This window comes from Dipodomys spectabilis, unplaced genomic scaffold, assembly GCF_019054845.1.
Source record: "Dipodomys spectabilis isolate Male_0828 unplaced genomic scaffold, ASM1905484v1 ptg000061l, whole genome shotgun sequence".
Taxonomy (NCBI): Eukaryota; Metazoa; Chordata; class Mammalia; order Rodentia; family Heteromyidae; genus Dipodomys; species Dipodomys spectabilis.
In genome coordinates, this window is record NW_024870738.1 from 5,468,815 (window position 1) to 5,491,799 (window position 22,985).

At 43.3% G+C, this 22,985-nt stretch overlaps 1 protein-coding gene across 1 annotated transcript; it reads right to left on the reverse strand.

The window, feature by feature from the left end:
- Positions 1-267: 267 nt before the first annotated feature.
- On the reverse strand, positions 268-21,431 carry Rbbp7 (RB binding protein 7, chromatin remodeling factor). Its single transcript, XM_042680428.1, has 12 exons — positions 21,105-21,431; positions 20,101-20,245; positions 12,149-12,294; positions 9,927-10,100; positions 8,732-8,847; positions 6,678-6,838; positions 5,709-5,835; positions 5,518-5,595; positions 4,672-4,748; positions 3,133-3,190; positions 1,398-1,508; positions 268-727 (listed from the first exon to the last, which is right to left on the reverse strand). The coding sequence occupies exons 1-12, from the start codon at positions 21,118-21,120 to the stop codon at positions 659-661; spliced, it is 1,278 nt and encodes a 425-aa protein (XP_042536362.1). The 5' UTR covers positions 21,121-21,431; the 3' UTR covers positions 268-658.
- Positions 21,432-22,985: the final 1,554 nt, after the last annotated feature.

The following is a 22,985-nucleotide window of genomic DNA, read 5'->3' on the forward strand; positions in this document are numbered from 1 at the left end:
AAGAGGCAGTCTTGTTTTGCTTTTCAAAGACATTTTGTAGAGATTTTTCACTAATGTGAATCTGATTTTATCTACTCAATTCTGTATAGATTAAGTAAATATGTATGATAAATTTAACAGCTTCTGTGTATTTTTTTTTGTTACTCATGTGGCCTTTGTTGTAGACTAGTAAGTCCAATGGTAAAATTCTGTCCATTCCTGCTGAAGAGGGGGTACACACCCCCATACCTCCCACCTTCCCCAGCTTCTGAATGAATGCAACAAAAATTTATTTTAAAACTTTTATTTCTGCAAAGCCAATCAAGAAGTGTCGGAAGGAAAAAGTGAAAAAAGTTATCCTTGCATATTTGGGAACTTGAGCAAGCACTTAGTTTGGGAAAATGAGGACTTAAAACATCTGAATCAAAAGGCAGTACCCTGCAACTTGTACTTTAAAACGATGATGATGTTCTCCTTTAAGCAACATTCCTTTTTTCCCTAATAGCTACAAATATGATACAGTACGCAACAGCTCACTTGAAAGTGCTAGAATCAGAGGGTAAAGAACGCCAGAAGCCATCCCACTTACATTTTCTACTATACAATGCCTTTTGGCGCTTGACAAATCAAGCATTCTTGTAAGCATTACATTCAACAGAAACATCTTATACTTTGGGGTTTAAGATCCTTGTCCCTGCAGTTCCGATGTTGTGACATCTGCCTCTTCATCATTGTAAATGTTTTCAGCCTGGAGATAATTAACAAAATCAATTCACAGATAAAACTCCCCCAAGGTGCTCACAAAACGGCCTAAAAATGGAATTTTCATCTGTGAATGCCAGATTTTAAGATTCATGTCAATGTGTCTCAGTGCTAGAAATTAAACACGACATGTTCTTAATTTGTTGACTGCTTTCATTGTATTTTGCATTTTCTAGACTTCAAGGAAGGAAAAAGCAGGCACAAATTAAGTTACCTGCCAATATGTAATTGGCACATACATACCCGGCCACCCACACACGAGTCATTCAGAGAAAGGTGCTCTTTGCAAACACTTCTGGCATCACTTACAGGAATGATAGGGAAGGCTTAGTTAACTCGGCACCTCAGAAGTGTCAAGTATTTACCGCTTGAACACTTCACCATTTCCTCCTTGTATTCTTGCCTATGGCACAACAGAGACACTGGAGACAGAGCAGTGATGCCAAGATGCCACTGGACAGAGGGCTGCAGTGACATTTCAAGCACATAGGCTGTGCATCTGTGTTTACATAGATGTGCAGAGACTGCCCCCAACCTGACTGGCGCTACAACATATTGAACAAAGCACCTGTATGTAATTGAGCGAAACCTGAAATGTCGTCTTTAGTGTCCTCACTTGAAATGTTTACTATAAATTACAGTCTATCCCAGCTTACCATCTGCCATATTTGCATGATGTTATCCTCTGACACTGAGCAAATGACCCAAGGCTCATTGGGGTTCCAGCTGAAGTCGGAAATCTTGGCAGTGTGCCCTCCATGAATGAACTGTTAAGGGTAAAGTCTTGGTTTCAAATCCTCTCTTGTTAATCCTAATACAGGTTTTAAAATAGTTTCTAGATCACATTTTTTGGAGGGGGGAATTGCCCCACAGTTTAGAGGGCAGCTGATTCAGCCTCCTGTGTCCCTATTCCATTACTTCAGAAACCTTGAAACCTTCAGATTGGGACATAGAAGTACCGTTTTTGTTTTCTTTTTAAAACAAGAACAAAAATATTATGATTTTGAATTGGGAAGTGACACTTGTGTGTGTGCTGTCTAAGAGTTTGAACTCAGGGCCTGGGTATTGTCCTTGACCTTCCCCCACTTCTAATAGCTAGCACTCTACCACTTGGGCCACAGATCCACTTCCATTTTGGTGGGGTTTTTTTTTGGTAATTTATTAGACATAGGAATCTCAGCTGGCTTCAAAACACAACCCTCAGATCCTAGCCTCACGAGCAGCTAGGATTATAGGTGTGAGCCACCGGTTCCTGACTTGAGAAGTGATGTGACGCTTTGACATTACTAGACTCTAGTTTGACAATGAGGTCTCAGCCAATTATTTGCCATGTTAGTTATCTAGTCATTTTATCCGTTAAAAAATGTGAGATGGGGTATACAAGCATCTCAAATATTAAGTACACAAGTGAAAAAAACCTCAAAAGTGGTACAAATGCTGAACATGAAAGAAGCTGAAGACTCTAGGATTTACTCCTAAGGGCTTTCTTTACTCCTCAAGACTTGTGAGTGAAGCACAAGTATACCCAAAATTAGTACTGTCATAAGAGCAATATAAAATGAGTGATGAATGCAGAAGACAAATGTTGAATGCAGAAGAAAGACAATGAATCATTGCTAAATCTGGCAATGCTTCATATGAAAGTGACGTGGATTTTTAAAATCAGGTCATTAAAATGTTTCCCATGGAGCTGGGAAGGTGGCTCAGTGGTAGAGCGCTTGTCTTGCATGCCTGAGGCCCTGGGTTCGATTCCTCAGCACCACATAAGCAAAAAGAAAAAAGCCGGAAGTGGCACTGTGGCTCAAGTGGTAGCGCACTAGCCTTGAGCTGAAGAGCTGAGGGACAGCGCCCAGGCCCAGAGTTCAGGCCCCACAAGTGGACCAAAAAAAAATAAAATAAAATGTTTCCCATAAATTACGTATTGCTAAATGAAGAACAATGCTATCACTGCTATCTTCTCTCACTACCAAAGGCCTTCAGGAAATATTACAACTAGAATAAGATCGTTTCCAGGACTCCAACTACTATTACTAAACTTCCCTATTTTGATAAGTGTCAAGGCCCAATCACAGTAATATTTAAGACTTCAATTTTGAAATCACCGGCACAAGTACAAATTGAAACTGCTTTTTCCCCCTCCACCTGTACTGGGATTTAAACCCAAGGTCTCATGTTTGCTCAGTTGGCATTCTACTATTTGAGTCATGGCTCCATCCCAGCCTTTTGCTGGTTATTTTAGGGATGGAGTCTTGCAGACTTTTCTGCCTGGGTTGGTTTTAAATCAAACTCCTGAATACTTAGGATATTACAGGCATGAGCCATTAGCTCCCAGCTTGACACCTGATAACCTAATCTGTATATTTCATGTGGAATAAGAGAACTAATGCATACCAGGAGTTCTGGAGGTCCATCTTCTGCATCTTCGGCAGATTGCTCTTCTCCAATTTTGCTATTAACAAAGAATGTAATGTTTTCATTATTGTATCTTAGCACATATGAAAGTACATTAAACCAGAATCAGGCCAAAAAGTTCATACACAGATGTGCACATTCACTCTACAAACAACTTATTTTTATATGATAATCAATTAGGTACTATTTGGTGAGAAGGTAGGATGTTTACTTTCTGGATGTGGTTTAGAGCTATTCATAACTGAACTGCAGAATGAAAAATTGTTCCTCACAATAAAACTCATTTCAAAATTCCTTCAGTATTTTAATGTGGTGTTTACTGTATTAGAATTAAAAAGCCAAATACATTAAAAAAAATCTGGGGGAGAAAGATGGAAGGAGTGACACTGATCAAGATGCATTGCATTACAACGTATTTGTTGAATTGAAACCCTTCTGTACAACTACTTAAAGCTAATAAATATAAATTTAAAAACTACATGTGTAGCCTTTATACTCTTGCAGCCTTTTGCATTTCTCGAATAAAATTATTATGCATTAGTAACATGAATGTCTAAATTGCTTTTGGGTTTTTTTCTTTTTTTTCTGGCTGGTTGTGGGGTTTGAACTGGGGGTCTGGATGCTGTAATGCTGTCCCTGAGCTCTTCAGCTCAAGGCAGGTGCTCTACCACTTAAGCCACAGAGTCACTTTGGGTTTCCACAGACTTTCCTGCCTGGGCTGACTCTGAACCATGATCCTCAGATCTCAGCCTCCTGAGTAGCTAGGATGACAGGCGCCTGGCTAGCTTTGTCTTTTTTGGTGGAGGTAGAATTTAAACTTATCGCCTTGCTGCTTCCTCAAGCAGGCACTCTACCATTTGAGCCACTTCAACAGCCGCCAACAAACACCTTCTCACTATGCAATGTGTAAGCCAAATAAAGCTGTTTGGGGGGCTTTTTTACTTTCTTGATGCTAGACTGAACTATGGCCTGACACATACTAGGCATGTTCGAACACTGAGCTATGCCCCAGCCCAAAATGAAACAATCCAAACACACTAAAATCTGAGGATCTTACTTGTTTCTATAGAAAGTGTATCTAGCTGGGCGCCTGTGGCTCACGCCTGTAATCCTAGCTACTCAGGAGGCTGAGATCTGAGGATCGTGGTTCAAAGCCAGCCCGGGCAGGAAGTCCATGAGACTCTTATCGCCAATAAACCACTAGAAAACCGGAAGTGCGCTGTAGCTCAAGCAGTATAGTGCTTGCCTTGAGCTGAAGAGCTTGAGGGATAGCTCCCAAGCCCAGAGTTCAAGACCCACGACAGACAAAAAACAAAAGTATCTACTATAATCATCTGGATGTAAACATACATATGAACAACCTCATGTCTAAATTATCAACAAACTGAAGGTACTTTAATGTTATTATTAGGTTTCCTGAAGTTAAATTACAGCAAGGTGCTTTTTGTTTACGGACTATTATAGGCTCTACCACATTTGCATATTTATGTAGTATTTGGCCCTCAGATTCTTCATTACCTTAAATCCCATACATTCAGGCGGCGATCAGTACCACTTGAAGCCAGAATGGTTTCATTATGTGGAGACCAGTGGACCTAATGATATAAATTTTGAAAGCACAGGTTAATCTCTGTTCCCAGGTTTGTAGCTATTGTTCTAATCGATAATAATATCTTCCCATCTCAAATTCTGTAACCACCTCTCAGTCTAGAGTTGTCATTATCCCAGTCTTTCAAGAATTCTTGGAGTGCCTGCCTTCCCAGCCTGTCCCTAGGAAGGCTATACTCCCCAATATGGAGAAAATCCACTAGGGAGTACCAATAAAGCTAAGTTTGTCCTAACTTATTCAAATTTTACAAAACTATCTACAAGAATATTTTTTTCATTAGTGACACACCTAACCGAAGAATCCTTGGATTTCACAGCTTCTGTTTTGCAAAAGTAAAATAAAATTATTTTTGGACTAAGGGCCTTTCACAAGAAGCCCTAAGCGATTTTCCACTGTATTATTTATATTGTAGAATTAAGAGCTTTAAAAATGATTATCCCATGCCCATCATATAAGAGGAAATATTAAAAAAAATGTCCTGGCTTGGGGCTGGGAAGGCGGCTCAGTGGTAGAGCGCTTGCCTTGCATGCATGAGGCCCTGGATTCCATTCCTCAGCACCACATAAAGCAGAAAAAAGAAGCCGGAACTGGCGCTGTGGCTCAAGTGGTAGAGTGCTAGCCTTGAGCTGAAGAGCTGAGGGACAGCGCCCAGGCCCAGAGTTCAGGTCCCACGACTGGACCCCCCCCAAAAAAAAATGTCCCGACCTTAAATGACTACAAATCTGAAAATAGACACCAGAAAATCTGTCACATACCTGGAAAATTTCATCCTTATGCGATTCAAAGGTATGGAGTTTTAACTTTAAGTTACGCAGGTCCCACAAAGCTACGGTCTGAAGATGGGGAGAAGAATGATTTTTATGATTTAAGACATTTGAAGTATCCAATTAAAACACAAAATAATCGAGTTTCTTGTACAGATCAAATAGGTGAAAAACTCTGAAACCTTATCCGCAGAGCCAGTTGCTAGAATGAATTCACTGTAGGGATTGAATGAGAGGCAGTTGACCTCAGCGGTGTGAGCATCCACCAAGTGGCTTGGCTTAGAGGTGGTATTAGATCTGGTGTCCCATCTAAAACACAAAGGTACAAGGTACACAGCACTCAAAGAGGACATCTATCTTCCACATCCTCTCACACATTCATGCTTGGCTGTTGGAGCAATTCCACTCTGCTGAAAGTTCTGCTATTCTCATCCGTCAGCAAAGACATCAACTACACAGCTGTCCATTGCGACTGGGACCACGAAATGATAATATCCTACACATTCACATAATAAACAAGAGCTATTATTTCTGGTTCCTTTCTTAGATCCTGTCCAAATTACCAACAATTTCAAGCATACACAATCTATATGTACAGAACAAGAAAACAATTTGATACCTATAACTAGATTGCATTTTCCTTCACATTTGCATAGATATTTTCAAAAATAAAACTGCACATTCATATAGCAGTTAAATCTTATGTAAAAAGATTACTACATATATACCACTAATTATTTTTTGTAGCAGTACTGGGGCTTGAACTCAGGGCCTGGATGTTATCCCTGAGCTTTGTTTGCTTAAGCCCACTTGTGGCTTTTTTGGTGGTTAAGTGAGAATCTCATGGACTTTCCAGCATGGGCTGGCCTTGAGATCCCCAGAACTCAGACTCCTGAGTAGCTAGGATTATAGGTGTGGGTCACTGGCATTGAGCTTACATAATTTTTTTTTAAAAGAAGACTAAGAGTGAGACTAATTGAAGCATCCTGTAAACATGTGTGGAAATGTAACAATAAATGAATCCCCTCTGTGTAATTAATGTAAGCTAATAAAGTGTAGAACTAAAAAAAAGTAATCAAACCAGTCTATATCACAATCACTGATGCCCATTCAGATCAGCTATCAATATCCCGCTGAACTTTCCGCCTTACATCATAAGTTTCTGATCGTCAGCAACAGATCCAAACAGTGACTCATGCAGCAGATGCCAGGCCACATCTTCGACAACAGCAGAGTGGCCGGTAAAGATTGCTTTGGCATCCACAATTTTGCCTTCCTTTGGTCCTGCATTAATATCCCACAGGCAGACAGTCTGAGGAAGAGGGGCAGGGGAAAGGAAATAAGATGTATGATACTAAAGTTCAAGGGTAACAGCTTATTTTAAAACATCACTAAAAACAAAACAATTTAACTACATAAACCATCAGCTTCCATGATAGGAAATGCAAAGTAAGGAAACTGAACTGGTGGTGGGTGAGGGACATTTGAGCTGAAATCTCCATCTAAACACAGACTTTCAAGTATTCCAAACTCATCAATATAAGCACAATAAATCTGAGCAACAGAACTCACTTAAAAAAAAAAATCACACTAGATTGGGAATATTTGGAATAAAAACTAAAACAAGGCTCTTAGATTATGCCTTTGAACAAGTTTCTTAATGGTACAAACCACTACCGACATCAGGAGGTACGGCCAGAAACGCCTACAAGGTCAAAGCTTAGAGTCTGCAGACAGATCCCAAAGGGCCTGATCCTTGAAACATCAGAAGAGTTCAAGGAGAGTACTTCAGGCCTCAGAGAACACATACATACATCATGAGGCTTCATGATCAAAGATTTCTTCTGATGTACAATCTTAAGTTTTAGAAAAAAAAATTGTTAAGCTATCAGGCAATGACTCACATCGAATGGTTTAAAATCCAAAGTAATTCCTTTGAAGCGTATTAGTACACTAATTATAAATCCGCGGATATTTGTACTGGCTTCATCTCTTTCTGAACCACTTTTTCTTTCCATGTTAGTCTGTTGCGACTTGTACATTCTGACATATCGTTAATAACTCGCACGAAAGAGAAAGGAATAATGCAGGGCTCCTATCACCCACGCCAGCCCCCACCTCAGAAAGGGCCTGGAAAGATTAACACCATGCCTGGCAGTTGGGAAGCCACTGTTAAATGTCAGCTATTATTATTAGTTAGTAATTTCCACTTGGTGTTTAAGGTTCACTTAAGTTAGAGTAAAGCCCTATCCAGGAAAGCGTCACAAATAGATTTAGAAGGAAACAGAAACCTCAAGGCAGACCCTTTTTCTGAGGTTCTCTGGCAGCTGAGTTCGGGAATACAACAAGGATGTTATCTACCTCCCCACCCCATGCTGACTTAAGAGCAATTGGAGGGTAGTTCTGACAATGGGGATGTGGGGGGAACCAACGGCCTCTTTCCATGGGGGACTGAGTGATATATGCACTGGCTTCATTTGGGTTGTGAATGTGGCAGAAGGGAAACAGGGAGTAACTGCTTATTGCTATGGAATTTCCTTTTGAGACACCTGGTGAAATATTTTGGGATAAGAATGGTCATAAAACTTTTTTTTTGGTGGGGGGGGGTCGGTCTTGGGGCTTAAACTCTGGCTCTGGGCACTGTCCCTGAGCTCTTCAGCTCAAGGCGAGTACTCTACCACTTGAGCCACAGTGCCACTTCCAATTTTCTGGTGGTTCACTGGAGATAAGTCTCACAGACTTTCCTGCCCCAGCTGGCTTTGAAATGTGATCCTCAGATCTCAGACCCCTGAGTAGCTAGGATTAGAGGCGTGAGCCACCAGCTCTTGGCATAAAAGACTTACAAATATATCAAAACCCACTGTATCTGAAACAAAAAAAATACTTTACAAGGATTCAACTCCACAAAAGCCCTAGAGAGGTTCCAATATAAGGACCTAGAGATCCTCTTTTAAACATTGAGAAGGCTTTTGCCCATCCTCCCTCTATTCTAAGGTTGCTTTAAAGGGCTTTGTCAAATCTCAAGACTTCAATAGAGTAGACAAGAACCACTACTCTGAGCCCTGAGAAAATGGTAGCACAATAATCAGCAGTGTTATCTTAGAAAACTTTTCATCTATTTAATGCTTCTTCAGTGCAGAGCTGAGTTGCCCTGTGACATTTTAACTCTCAGGAGTTGAGCAGTTAAGAAGAACATGGTTCTCACATGGTCATCGGATGCACTTAGGAGATGTCCACTCAGATTAGAGTTCCAGGAAAGACCATAACCTTCCTTTTGGTGACCTCTTAGCCTAAGATCAGGATTACACTCTCCACTTGGGTCTAAGAGAAAAAGAAATACGTTATGTTTACTAAAATTGGTAAGAGCAACTTTTCACTCCATTAAGTGAGTTTAACAGCAATTACACACAGGACTTTGTCTGACCCACAATAGCTTCGAAAAGCTTTTGTCTCCATTGGTTTTATATTATACACATAATGCAAAGTGAACCTCATGACTATTAAATGTTTTCCTTGGAAAACCTTTCACTATCTCCAACAGAAATACTAAAACTATAGTTATACCACAAATCTGTGTAGCAGCAACCCTATCCTCTCAGCCCTGGGGCATCTTTAGAAATAATTCTAACACAGCAGGTTGGATCACTCAGCTGTAGTATGTCTCTAGGGTAGCCTGTAACCATAAATGACCCTTGCCCAGTGCCTGAGAATGTGACCTTCAGAAAGCTTCTTAAGTCACTGTCTGACAAAAAAAACTGTATATATGCCCAGAGCAATGGGATACGCTGTAGCAACTTGTTAAGACTTGTAGGGTTGTTTAGCAAGAATTCACAATGTACCTAGCATCACTGTTGGATGCTGAGTTTTTATTACCACAGCTGGTCACAGAACAAGATGTGTCTGTGACCAAGACCTCCATAAAAACTCCAGTTCCTCAGACTCAAAACAGGCTCTTCTAGGCACACATTCAACACATGTTCTCGTGGTTTGCTGGTATAGAAAGAGCATGTCCTGTGTGGCCCCAGAGAGGAAGGCCTCAGAAGCCAATGCCTGACCTCTCCAGAGGGTTATCCACATTTGTATCTATCTTTTTAATCCTGCTGTGTTCTGGACCTTACCTTATAATAAATTTTCCCTGTGATAACCCGTTGTTAGAGCCTTCTGGCAAATCACTGACGTTGATTGGTCGTTATGGGACTCCCCAAACAATCTGCAAACCTTTAAGTGACTTTGAAAGGGTAGGGATATAACTCGGTGGTACGGTGCTTGCCTAGCATTGATGAGGCTGTGGATTAAATCCCAAAACCTCAATAACAACAAAAAAGATCTTAAAAGCATTATCATTTTGAATTAAAAAGGCTCCAGTAATGAATGGTCTGATAACTTTTATCATTACATACCTGGCTTAGCAGGATGCTTTGTATAGTCAAAAACCAACACATCAGAAGATGGTGTTTTTGTAGCAATGATGTGAGGATTCTGCGGCATGTAACGAGCACGGTTCACCTCTCCTTCATGGTTAATCTTAATCTCACATTCAATTTTTCCTGTCACAGAACCAAAGCCGCCAAATTCTAATGTGAGGGTAGAGAAAGAAACATATAAAGTTCAGTTTAAAATTCGTAAGTCACTCTATTTAATCAACCCAACAGAATTTACACTAAGAGTATCAGACAAATTGATGTGAAAAAAAGAAAAAACTAATGTGGGCCACCTGCCACTTGGAATTGATGTATTTTCAAAGCCCATCTGCACTGGAAAATACATTATTAATTCAGTTATTTACAGCAATTAAAAACAGTATTTCACAGTTGCTAAGTATGGCTATTTATATTTATTTCAAATAACTGGTACAAGGTCCTGATCTCAAATCCTAGTCCTGCCAAATAAAAAAACAATCAAGCTAGATGCTGGTGGCTCACACTTGTAATCCTAGCTACTTGGGAGACTGAGCTTGTTCCAAGGTTCAAGGTTCGAAGCTACTTTGAGCAGCAAAGTCCATGAGACTCATCTCCTCCCATTAACTATGAAAAAAGCCAGAAATGGAGTGCAGCCCAAGTGATAAGAGTGCTAGCCTATGGGCTGGGAAGGTGGCTCAGTGGTAGAGCACTTGCCTTGCATGCATGAGGCCCTGGGTTCGATTCCTCAGCACCACATAAGCAGAAAAAGCCAGAAGTGGCGCTGTGGCTCAAGTGGTAGAGCGCTAGCCTTGAGCTGAGGGACAGTGCCCAGGCCCAAAGTTCAGGCCCCACAAAGGACAAAAAAAAAAGATCCTAAATCATCTGAAGCTATACAGAATTAACCCGGTCTCTCTCTCTCTCTCACCACTACTGACCCACGGCCAACTCTTAGGAACATGGATCTCAAAATGTTCTTCCCATCACTGATGGATTGATGCTTCTGTTATGTACACTAGGAGCAACAGACCATGCTGTTCTAGTTTGCCAGGGTTGCTCTGCACAAATATCAAGGCTGATATGTACCAACTTTCATCACTGGGACCCTGAGTTTCAGTTGTCCTGGTTGCTGGCCAGCAGGGTATGCCAAGCAGCTATCCAAGAAAGCCTTAGATATAGAAGAGGGACTGACTCCCTATGGTCTTGTATGGGCAGAGATAACCCACATATGTCCTTATAGCTTCTGCCATAGAGAAAACATATCTTGTGTGGCCTTGGATGAGACTGTGCCAGACCTCCTTGGACTTGCAAGTACTTATCTTGTTCCCGTTGCTTTTGTTCTGCAGTCTTTAATAACAAACTTTAATCATAAATATAATTTGTTATTGAAATGTTTTGAGTCCTACTAGCAAAAAACACCAGACTTGAGGTGGTCATGGGAGTACTAAAACAGAAATATTTGACATTTTCAAAAAGTCAATTGCTTCCTAGATTAGTGCCTCTCCCCTAAAAACAAAACTATTCCGAGTTTTTTCTATGCATCTACCCAACACATATTGCTTTTACCCAAATAGGTATAATAATAATTATACTCTTTAGTAATTCACTCATCTTGGATACCTTTACTAGTGAATACTTATTTTTTTTCTCTCACGTTTTTGTTGCCCTTGTGCCAGTAATGGGACTTGAATGCGCCTCATAGCTGGTGCTCTATCACTTGAGTCATGCCTTGAGTTATGACTTTTTGCTGGTTAACTGGACATAAGAATCTTCCTGATTTATCTACCTGGACTTCAAACTGTGATTCCCAGAAGATCTTACAGGCATCTAGTTTTTTTTTTTTTTCTCATTCTTATTAAGAGCCTAGACACTGGACTGAGCTTTTTCTTTTCTGCTCAAGGCTAGTGCTGAGGCAAAGCTCTACTTCTGGCTTTATGGTGGTAAATTAGAGATTAAGAGTCTCATGGACTTTCCTGCCTATGTTGGCTTCAAATCACAATCCTCAGATCTCAAGTCTCCTGGGAGGCTGGCGTGAGCCACCAGTGCCCAGCTGATCTCAATGTTTCAATCCTGTAAATAATTTAATGTGAAATCCTTGCACACATGTAAGTAACTCTGTAGAAGTTATGCTGAGTCAAAAGCTAATAGCATACACTTTTAATAGTATATGCTTTGAAAAAGGCATACTCATTCTGACAGCAAACTAGAATATATGGAATACCTACCACCCTTGTCACTGTCACAATGGGAAGCATCAAACTGTGCATCATCATTGGGAATATGAACTCGAGCAACCACCAAATGATTCTGCTCATCAGATGTATGAGTTCCCAGCACCAGCCAGTGAAGAGCATAATCCTTTCCTTCCGGCCTGTTTAAGGAAGAAAACAAGTCACACTAAGCCTACAGGTATCTTCACTTGTTAACAATTTAGGATATTCCCTCAAAATATATTAAAATTTCTTTAGCAAATATATGCTGAGGATGGACTCAAACCTATTCCCTAATTTACCAACTGTTAAGTCACCACATATTCAAAAGAAAGATTCAAATCACAACATAGAGTGCTTGCTTCTTCCCCCCAAATCCACTCTCCTCTGCCTAAATTAATGTGAATAATATCTTTTCTGGAGCAGCCCTATGGAGAAGGAAGACCCAACAAACCATCTACACAAGAGTCCATCACTGATTCCACCTTAGTCTTTTTCTTGAGCGGGGAAAAATTCTACCAATAAGCCATGCTAACAGTTCCTTACAATTTTTAACAAGGCAAGCAATGTGCATGAGCACATGTCCACATTTTTGGAGGAGGTGCCAGTCCTAGGGCTTGAACTCAGGACTGAGGCACTGTCCCTAAGCTATGTTTCCCCCTCATAAAGGCTAGTGTTCTACCATTTGAGCCACAGTTCCATTTCCAACATTTTGGTGGTTAACTGGATTAAAAGAGTCTCACGGATTTTTCCTGCCCAGGCTGGCTTCAAACTGTGATCCTGAGATCTCAGCTACTTGAGTAGCTAGGACTACAGGTGTGATCCACTGGCATCACTTTTTTAGTACTTAGAAAGTCTGGCTTTGAACAATGTCCTTCAGATCTCAGGAAAAATACTGTTAGAGGGAATAGTGCCTTAGAGTGAAAGGAATTTAAACATATCTCATAAAAATACTGGAAAACAATACGAATGCCAGAAAGGAGGTACACCACAGAACAATATCAGAACCGATATAAATGATGTGCATGGTTGGTGGAAGGGAGAAAACTACAACAAAAACTTGTTTTGGTGAAGTAGGAAAAATAAGACTAAAAGGTAAAAGTGACAGATTGATAGAACTTTTCTAAGGAGCACTGTCTCAAGTAGACTAGAGGTTATTTTAAAAAAATCATCTAACCTAAATTCAATTGTTCCAGTTTCTCCTGACTTTTTTTCTTAACCATGCATGGGCTTCTTTCATTATAAATCCTTTATTATAAATCCTTTTGATTTTTGTCATTAAAACATAGCTTAGGAAATGGAGGTATGACTAAAGTAGTAGAATGCTAGCAGTAAACAGAAAGGCCTTGAGAGCATGAGGCCCTGAATCCAAGCCCCAGTACTGGTATAAAAAATAAACATCCCAGGCTGGGAAGGTGGCTCAGTGGTAGAGCTTGCCTTGCACGCATGAGGCCCTGGGTTTGATTCCGCAGAACCACATAAGCAGAAAAATCCCGAAGTGGTGCCATGGCTCAAGTGATAGAGCGCCAGCCTTGAGCTGAAGAGCTGAGGGACAGCACCCAGGCCCAGAGTTCAGGCCCCATGACCAACAAAAAAATAAAAATAACCATCCCACAGCCTACTTCTTAAAACGACTCTACATGACACTGTTCTCTAATTCTAGAGATTCCTAATAGTTGAAGAAGCACTAATGGCAAAAGAGCTTATTCAGCTGGACACTGGTGGTGCATGCCTGTAATCCTACCTAGTCAGGAGACTTGACATCTGAGGTTCAAAGCCAGTCTGGGCAGACAAAATCCATGAGACTTCAAGTTCAGAAAAAGTAGGGTCCCAAATTTGAATCCCATTACCTACCTACCTACCTACCAACCAACCAAGAGCCTACCCATCTTCAGTTATCACAATCCTTTGATCCTGTAACTCTACTGGAAAGAAACTCAACAATTGCAAAACTGCTCTATTTCAAGATCTGTGTATGTACATTTGCCTAATATGTGCAAGGCCTTAGGTCCAATCCTCAACTTTTAATATATGCCAAAATAAAGTTGCCAAACTTTTAAGAGAACAGCTTGGAAAATCATTAGAAAATATGTTAAGTACAGGTACATGAGATAGAGCACCGTCCTTCAATGAGCCAGGCAGTTAGAACAGGCAACATTTCTATGGCTGTGTATGGTAATAAAACACAATCATAATTCCTTCAAACTCTATAAAATGGAACTCTGCAGAGCACCACATAGTCCCCAATATGCAAGAAAGAAGACTGCCTGGCATTTTTCTTTCCAGGACACTAAATATCCTACAATTCAACCCCTTAAGTTTTCCCCCCGCTTTTTGGCTTGTCCTGGGGCTTGAACTCAGGGTCTGGGTGCTGTCCCCAAGCCTCTTTGTGCTCAAGGCCTTTGCTCTTACCACTTCAGCCACAGCACCACTTCCAGCTTTTTCTGAGTAGTTCATTGGAGATAAGAGTCTCACGGACTTTCCTGCCTGGGCTGGCTTTGAACCATGATCCTCAGATCTCAGGCTCCTGAGTAGCTAGGATTATAGGCATAAGCCACTGGCACCCAGCCCACAAATTCTTTTTAAAATATCGTACAGAGGGGTTACAATCACATGAGCAAGGTAATGAGTACATTTCTTATCAAGCATTGTTGCCTCCTTTGTTTTTCCCTTACCATTCCCCCCCCCCCTTCCCTCCCATCTCCACAACTACATTCCCACAAATTCTTTATATATGAATCCTATAACATAAAAGCAAACCATCTGGGCTGAGAGTAACATAGCTGAATAACCCTAATTCAAAAATTTGAGTTTTTGTTTTATTGGCAGGAAAGCCCGTGAAACTCTTATCTCCAATAAAACAGAGAAAACCGAAGTGGCACTGTAGCTCAAGTGGTAGCGTGCTAGCCTTGAGGTGAAGAGCTAAGAGACAGCGCCCAGGCCCAGAGTTCAAGCCCCACGACCAACCCAAAAAAAAAAATTGAAATGCCCCAATATTGGAAATTTGCTGAGTGCTGACATGACATCACAAGTTGAAAATGCCACACCTGACCTCATGTGATTACTCAGTCACAACACAGGTATACTAAAAATATTGTTTAAAATTACTTTCAGGGGCTAGGAATGTGGCTTAGTGGTAAAGTGCTTGCCTAGTGTACATGAAGCCCTGGGTTCAATTCCTAAGTACTATATAAAGAGAAAAGGCTGGAAGTGGCAATGTGGCTCAACTGGTAGAATGCTTGCCTTGAGCTGAAGAATGAAGGGATAGCGCCCAGGCCCAGAGTTCAAGTCCCACAACTGGCAAAAAAAGGTCATAGACAGTGTCCAGGCCCTGAATTCAAGCCCTAGGACTGGCAAAAACATTGCTTTCAGGTTATGTGTAGACTTGAGTCCCAGCCCCAGGATATCTTGATAAGTATATGCATATAATATGCCAAAATAAAAAAAGTTGCCAAACTTTAAATGCTTGTAGTCCCAGCCATTTCACATAAGGAATATTCAGTCTGTTTAAAATTAAGTAAAACATTATAGCTTTTAAAATAGTTTTATATAACTGTTTGAAGATAAGATAAAAAGTGGTTTTTATTGAAATTAAAAAATCCTACACTTTTACAAATTATTGTTTAACAGAAAGGGGTAGGAGAATCAGCCTTCGTCACCACTTCTACAGATCTTACTCTGCCAAACACACTTTAACATGTAGCACCTTATTTAATTCCCTCAAATGTAAGCAGTTATTTAATACAAATATTCATCCACTACAGACCAGACAATTCAGGGACAGAAAGGCTAAACAATTTGCCTTAGCTCATAAACCACCTAACAGGATCAGAATTCAAGCCTAAGTCTCTGACCTTGAAGTCCCTTCCCTTTGCTATTATACTGTAGTAGTTTCAAAAGATCCAAAAAGGATAACTTGTTATTAAAAAGGCTTAAAGCACATTAGCAAGAAGAAAAAAGCAAATGCACACAAAGCTCCAAACCATATGAATATTGTTCAATATATGATGCTCAATCTACTTTTAAAAAATTGATATAGGTGCCGGGCGCTGGTGGCTCACGCCTGTAATCCTAGCTACTCAGGAGGCTGAGATCTGAGGATCACGGTTCAAAGCCAGCCCGGGCAGGAGAGACTGTGAGACTCCTATCTCCAATAAACCACCAGAAAACCAGAAGTGGTGCTGTAGCTCAAGTGGTAGAGCACTCCCCTTGAGCTGAAGAGCTGAGGGACAGCGCCCAGGCCCAGAGTTCAAGCCCCACGACCGACAAAAAAAAAAAAAAAAAGTGATATAGGAACTCATTTGTGTTGCTCAGACTGTCCCTGAACTTAGGATCCTCCTGGCTGAAGAGATTTGAAAACAGACTGTGCTAGGTATGGTGCTGCACACCTGCAGTCCCAGATACTTGAGAGGCAGTAAGGATCTCAGTTTGAGCCTAGTTGAGGTAATATTAGTGAAGAACACACCTTAAAAAAAGGACTAGGAAGCCAGGCGCTGGTGGCTCATGCTTGTAATCCTAGCTATTCAGGAGGCAGAGATCTGAGGATCATGGTTCAAAGGCAGCCCGTGCAGGAAAGTCCGTGATACTGTTATCTCCAATAAACCACCAGAAAACCAGAAGTGGCCCAGTGGCTCAAGTGGTAGAGCACTTGCCTTGAGCTGAAGAACTGAGGGACAGCACCCAGGCCCAGAGTTCAAGCCCCAGGATGATTGGGGGGGGGGAGGTCTAGGAGCTTACTTCAAGTGTAGAACAATAATAGAGCACTTGCTTAGTATGCATAAGGTCCTGGGTTCAATCCCCACCACCGCAAAACATTTTTAAGGCGGGAACCAGCTGCCCATGTCTATAATCCTAGCTATGCAAGAGGCTGAGCTCTCAGGATTAGTTTGAGGCCAGGCAGGACAGACAAATCTGAGATACTTCTTTTGTGTTGTCCCTGAGTTTTTTTACTCAAGGACAGCACTCTACCACTTGAGCCACAGTTCTACTTCTGGCTTTTTCTTTGGAGCTTAACTGGAGATAAGAGTTTCAAGACTTTCCGGTCTAGGCTGGCAGCTTCGAACTATGATCCTCAGATCTCAGCCTCCTGAGTAGTTAGGATTTATAGGCATGAACCACCAATAACTGGAAAATCAACTGTCCAGCAAAAAGCTGGAAATGGAGGTGTGGATCCACTGGTAGAGCAGCAGGAACAGAACAGGACTAGTGAGAGCACAAACCCGAATTTAAGCTCTAGTACTGCTGCACATGCACAAGCGCATGTACACACACTATCTACAAATGTCCATTATTTAGCACTCCCAGATTCTTTCACGTCTGTACATTCACTTTTCTTTTTTTTCTTTTTTCTTTTGTCGGTCGTGGGGCTTGAACTCTGGGCCTGGGCGCTGTCCCTCAGCTCTTCAGCTCAAGGCGAGCGCTCTACCACTTGAGCTACAGCGCCACTTCCAGTTTTCTGGTGGTTTATTGGAGATAGGAGTCTCAAGGTCTCTCTTGCCCGGGCTGGCTTTGAACCGCGATCCTCAGATCTCAGCCTCCTGAGTAGCTAGGATTACAGGCGTGAGCTACCAGCGCCCGGCTACATTCACTTTTCTAAAATAGCTTTGTGCAGTGGCAGTATCATAGCCACTGAGGTTTATAGGAGAAGTCAATGTTCACATATGAAATCTGGACATCATGCATCATTTTATGTAAAATTACCTCTTATTTTTATAACATCAGAAAATCCTATGAGTTTGCCTTAATCTTTAAATTTCAGGTTTCACAATACGCAACTTCAATATATGCGGCTATTAGAAAAGGTGCAAGTCTGAGAAAAGTAGGTAGCCTGATGAAGTACTGTCTTCCTTCTAGAAAGAACTGGTCGGAGTTGTTAAGTTAGGGTTTGTACATGGCTAGGCCCAAGCAATCACTTACCAGCTGCTGCATGGTTTTGGTTGCAGTACTAACCTCTCAGGCTAATGAGTACAACTTCAATTTCCTCATTGGTAAATCAACGATGATTAAAATGTACGTACATCATAGTAGGATTAAAGCAAATAACTGACAGAACTCCTCAGATACATCAAGACCTGTTCTTAGTGTGCAATAAATGCCAACAATTATTACCAGAGTTATTTATTTTTGTGCCAGTCTCTTTATTTTTTGTCAGTCGTGGGGTTTGAACTCTGGGCTTGGGTGCTGTCCCTGTGATCTTCAGCTCAAGGCTAGCCCTCTACTGCTTGAGCTACAGCGCCACTTCTGGTTTTCTAGTAGTTTATTGGAGATAAAATTCTCCAGGCAGGGCTGGGAAGTTGGCTCAGTGGAAGAACGCTTGCTTTGCATGCCTGAGGCCCAGTTCAATTCCTCAGCACAACATAAGAAAAAAGAAAAAAGCCAGAAGTGGCGCTGTGGCTCAAGTGTTAGACCACTATCCTTGAGCTGAAAATCTGAGGGACAGCGTTCAGACCCAGAGTACAGGCCCCAGTTCAGACCCAGAGTACAGGCCCCACAACCGGACCCAAAAAAAAAAAAAGTCTCAGGGGCAGGGCACCAGTGGCTCCTGCCTGTAATCCTAGCTACTCAGGAGGCTGAGATCTGAAGATCGCCGTTCAAAGCCAGCCCAGGCAGGAAAGTCCCTGGGACTCTTATCTCCAATAAACCATTAGAAACCTGGAAGTGGTGCTATGGCTCAAGCTGTAGAGCACTAGCCTTGAGCTGAGGGACAGTGCCCAGGCCCAGAGTTCAAGCCCCACAACCGATAAAACAAAAAAAAATCTCATGGACTTTCCTTGCTGGGCTGGCTTTGAACTGTGATCCTCAGATCTCAGCTCCTGAGTAGCTAAGATTACAGGCTTGAGCCACTGGCACCCGGCTTGAACTCGAGTGTCTTGCTCCCACTTGGCTTTTTCTGCTCAAGGCTGGCATGCTACCACTTAAGTCATACCTCCACTAGTGGCTTTTCACTAGTTAACTGGAGACAATGTCCTGGATTTTTCTGTTGGGTAGCTTTACTGAGATCTCAACCTCTTGAGGAGGAAGGACTGTAGGCACAAGCCAATGAAGTGTATTCTCAAATAGATCAACAGCAATCTCGAACTGTATTCCACACAATAAACAAATAGCACTTTTCTTTTGTTGTCAATGATTGCCAAATGATTTGCCCTTTTGCTAATTTTTTTTTGGGGGGGGGGTCTGGTCGTGGGGCCTGAACTCTGGGCCTGCGCGCTGTCCCTCAGCTCTTCAGCTCAAGGCTAGCGCTCTACCACTTGAGCCACAGCGCCACTTCCAACTTTTTTCTTTTTGTTTATGTGGTGCTGAGGAATCGAACCCAGGGCCTCATGCATGCAAGGCAAGCGCTCTACCACTGAGCCACCTTTCCAGCTCCCCTTTTGCTAATTTTTAAAAAACATTCATGGAAGTGGGGGTGTGGCTCAAGTAGTAGAGCTTTAGCCTTGAGTTAGAAAAAAGCCAGGCTAGAATGGAAGGCTCTGAGTTCAAACCCCAATACTGGCAGGGAGGTATGTAGGTGTGTACATGGAGGTACACACAAACCAAAACCAACTAAAATAACAACAAAAAACCAAAAACATTCATTTTGGATATGATTTACATTTCTGTTCATTTTCCAAACATTTGTCAAGCCATAAGCTTTTTATGTGTTTATCTTTCTGAATGTATGCTATTTTCCAATAAAGTTTTAAGGAAATGCATTGGTTTACTATCCAGAGATTCAGATCTACACTTAACTCCAAGTAATGTCCAATATATTCAGTATTTCCTACAAACATCATGAATACCTCTTTTTAATGTCGCACTTACATGCCAGAAATCTCATAAATCACGTAAGTTTTGAAGATGAAAACCACGTGCCACCTCATCTAAGGGTTGAATACATTGTTGATGCTCTATGCATAAAATGCCAGGACTAGAAAATTTAAAACGACGGATAATTTTATGCAAAATAAAAGTTGTCCGAAACCCCTTACTTAGTCACTTCAGGAAGCCACTGAACAGTAAGACTGGGCCACTGAAGAGCATGGGTCATAACCAGGTCATAGAGAAATGGTGTATTCTTCTTCCAGATTTTATATTCTTCATTGATGACACGCTCCTCCACAGTATCTTCAAACACTGAAAATTTGGAGAAAGCCCACACGATTAAATGGTTGAGAGAGATCAAGGTCTGAATCCGTACATAGATACTGGAGGTCACCTCGTGATGGCCACACCTATTGCTTCCTTTTACTTGTAATATGGACAAGGGCAAAACTAACTGGTCTTTGAGAACATGGAGAAAACACAAGCACCAGGAAGCTTCTATTCTTCACTTCGGGGATCACTATCTCCAGCGTGAAACGAATTGGATTATTCATTTCTTGGATATGGAGATTTGTTTGGCTGGTTACAGCCGTTCGCACCTGTTCTAAGATGACGACTTGTTCGTAAAGGGGCTCCACGACCCACTAGGAAAAGGCAAATCCACGTGCAGCAGAAACCCGTAGGGCTGCTTCCTCCATTCCCCCCAACCCCCCCCACCACACACACATCAGGAGAGGCCTCAGCTTGCACGACGCCAGCGTCGGCAGCCATAGACTGGCAGGATCCAGAACCCCCACCCCCACCCCCCGGACAAGGGCCGCGACCCCGGAGCGGATGACGAGCACGCGCACGCGCGCGCGGAAAAAGCCACCGTGATCGTTTTTCAGCACTGACCGCCTCCGCCCTGGGGCCGAGGGCGCTGGAGGGAGCGAAGCTGCCAAAGGGAGGGGTGGGGGGGAGGGGGGCCTACCCTGGGCCCCGCGCCCGGCTCCGGAAGTGCTCGGGGCCCTCCGCAAGGAGGCCCGGTCCGGCGCAGGCCCCACGAGGCGCGCGCCCAGCCCCGCCCCCTCCTCCTCACGCCAATTCGCGCCTTTCAGCGGCGCGTGCCGCGGCCTCGAGCGCCCGCCGCCCCCCGCAGCCCCGGCGCGCGCCACCCGGATGGGCCTCTTACTCTCTTTACTCGCCATCTTGCGTCGTGCTGTTCGCCCCTCGTCGCCGCCTCGGACTCTTTTCGCTAGCCAAGAGCAGCCCGATTACTGGCGCTCTTGCTTTTCCGAGGAGCGTCACACACTCCTAGCTGTGGAAGCTGGAGCTCCGTCCAGTCTGGGGGCTCCCCAGACGCTGCGTCCTTTTCTGCTGCCTCCTCCCCGCTAGCGAGTACCGAGGGCTAAGGCGCTCTTCTCTCTCTCCCTCTCTCTCCAAACTTGGAACGAGACTTTTCAACCCGCGCCTCAGCCCGCCCAGGCAGCTGAGCGCAGGCGCAGCGGTCCTGGGAAAAATGAGAGGCGGTGGAGAGGCGGGCCTGGGAGTCGACGACTCAGCCGTTACCACCAATCACAGGCAGCGGGTGGGCTTTACGCATTGTTCGGAGGCGGGCTTTGGAGAGGATGGGTGGGACGTTCCGCGACAGGAAGTTAGCAAGGCGCAAGCGCGAGGATTCGCCCGGCGCTCCCAGGGCTGGCCGCGGGGGTGGATGGGGGCGCGCGGGGGTGGGGCGGATGGAGATTCGGTGTGTGCTGGCTGCGCGGGGGCCGTGAGCCCCAAGGCCGGCCAGCCCTGGGGCCCGCGGGGCGTGGTTGCTCGAAGCAGCCCAGCAACAGCGGTGGGGGTTGGAGGGGGCAGGGAGACTGCTGCAGCTTAGCCAAGCAAAATCTCTGAGTAAGAGAGGAAAATGGTTCCTATTCTCGAGAGATTACAGTGCCCTCAAAGTCTCCCCCAAAATCACCGACACGCAATTCTGTACCCCTCCCCCCCAAAAAAAGGTTCCCATCCAGAGGCCGGCCAGAACGGAGGCGACCAGCGTCTAGGGCCCAGGGGACTCTTTTGGAGAGGCCATAGGCGTTTTCTATCTCGGGAAGCTGCCTGCCGCCCTGTTAGGCCTGTGGTAGCTGAGGCCTCCAGAGTCAGAAAGACCAAAGTCGATTTAAATTACATCCCCCTTTGTTTGCATGTTTGAGTCTTTAAAAATGTTGGTTTTCGCCCTTTGTGCTTCAGGGGCTTTTGCTACTGCCCAAGCGTTTCTCTCTGTCCCTGCCCAGACCCCTGCTGAGTCATTCTTTTCAAGTACTTGGGGGGTCCCTGGGTGATCTTCTCTCTCTAAGCTGGGTTAGCTGTGGGGGGCTAGACTCAGCACGAGGCCTTTACTTGCCTAGGGCTTTGGAATGTAGGGGTAAAGAGAAGGGGGGGGGGGCTGTACGACCAAAAGGGGAATGGAGAGAAGAAAGTGAGGCCCAGAGCAGAGGGGAGGCGGCCAAAGTGCCTAGGAGCAGAGGGAACTGCAGTCTACATTTACACAGAGAGGCACCCCTTGCAAATGCACCCCCGAAACATTTGCTGCCTTGATATTTTTCCAAAGTGCCTTCATGCTCAAATGCAGTCGTGCCTCTGTGATGCCCGCTTTTCTGACCTGAAAAAAAAAACAAAACAGAACCAGTCATACTTCCTTATATAGAAATCCACTGTCTTATTGTCTCTGGTTTTCTATAAGGTAAAATTCGTTATTACAATGTCCCCTCTCCATGTCTGGTCCAGGAGTCTTGTTAGAAACTAACGCTCAGGCAGTAGCTTGGAGAAGGGAAGAGGGTTAAGGCAGAACGGTATTCCAGCCAGATCCCTCCTGTTGGAGAGTCTTAGTAGGCAAACATTTTCTAAAAGGAGCCTGATAAATAGTTGGGCTTTTTGTGGAGGTGGGGGGCAACCGTATTGTAGGGCAACATCAATCACAATGTGGATAAACTTGGCCATTCGCCAGTGAAGCTATAGACACTGCAATTTGAACTTCATACACTTTGCACGGATCACAAAGCCATCTTTCGATTTTTTTTTTCAGCCA

Coding starts and splice junctions, on each gene's coding strand:
- Rbbp7 (XM_042680428.1), bottom strand. Junction 6,839..8,731: donor TAAGTGCATCCGATGACCAT/GTGAGAACCATG, acceptor CCTCTTCCTCAG/ACTGTCTGCCTGTGGGATAT. Junction 728..1,397: donor TCATGCAAATATGGCAGATG/GTAAGCTGGGAT, acceptor AATTATCTCCAG/GCTGAAAACATTTACAATGA.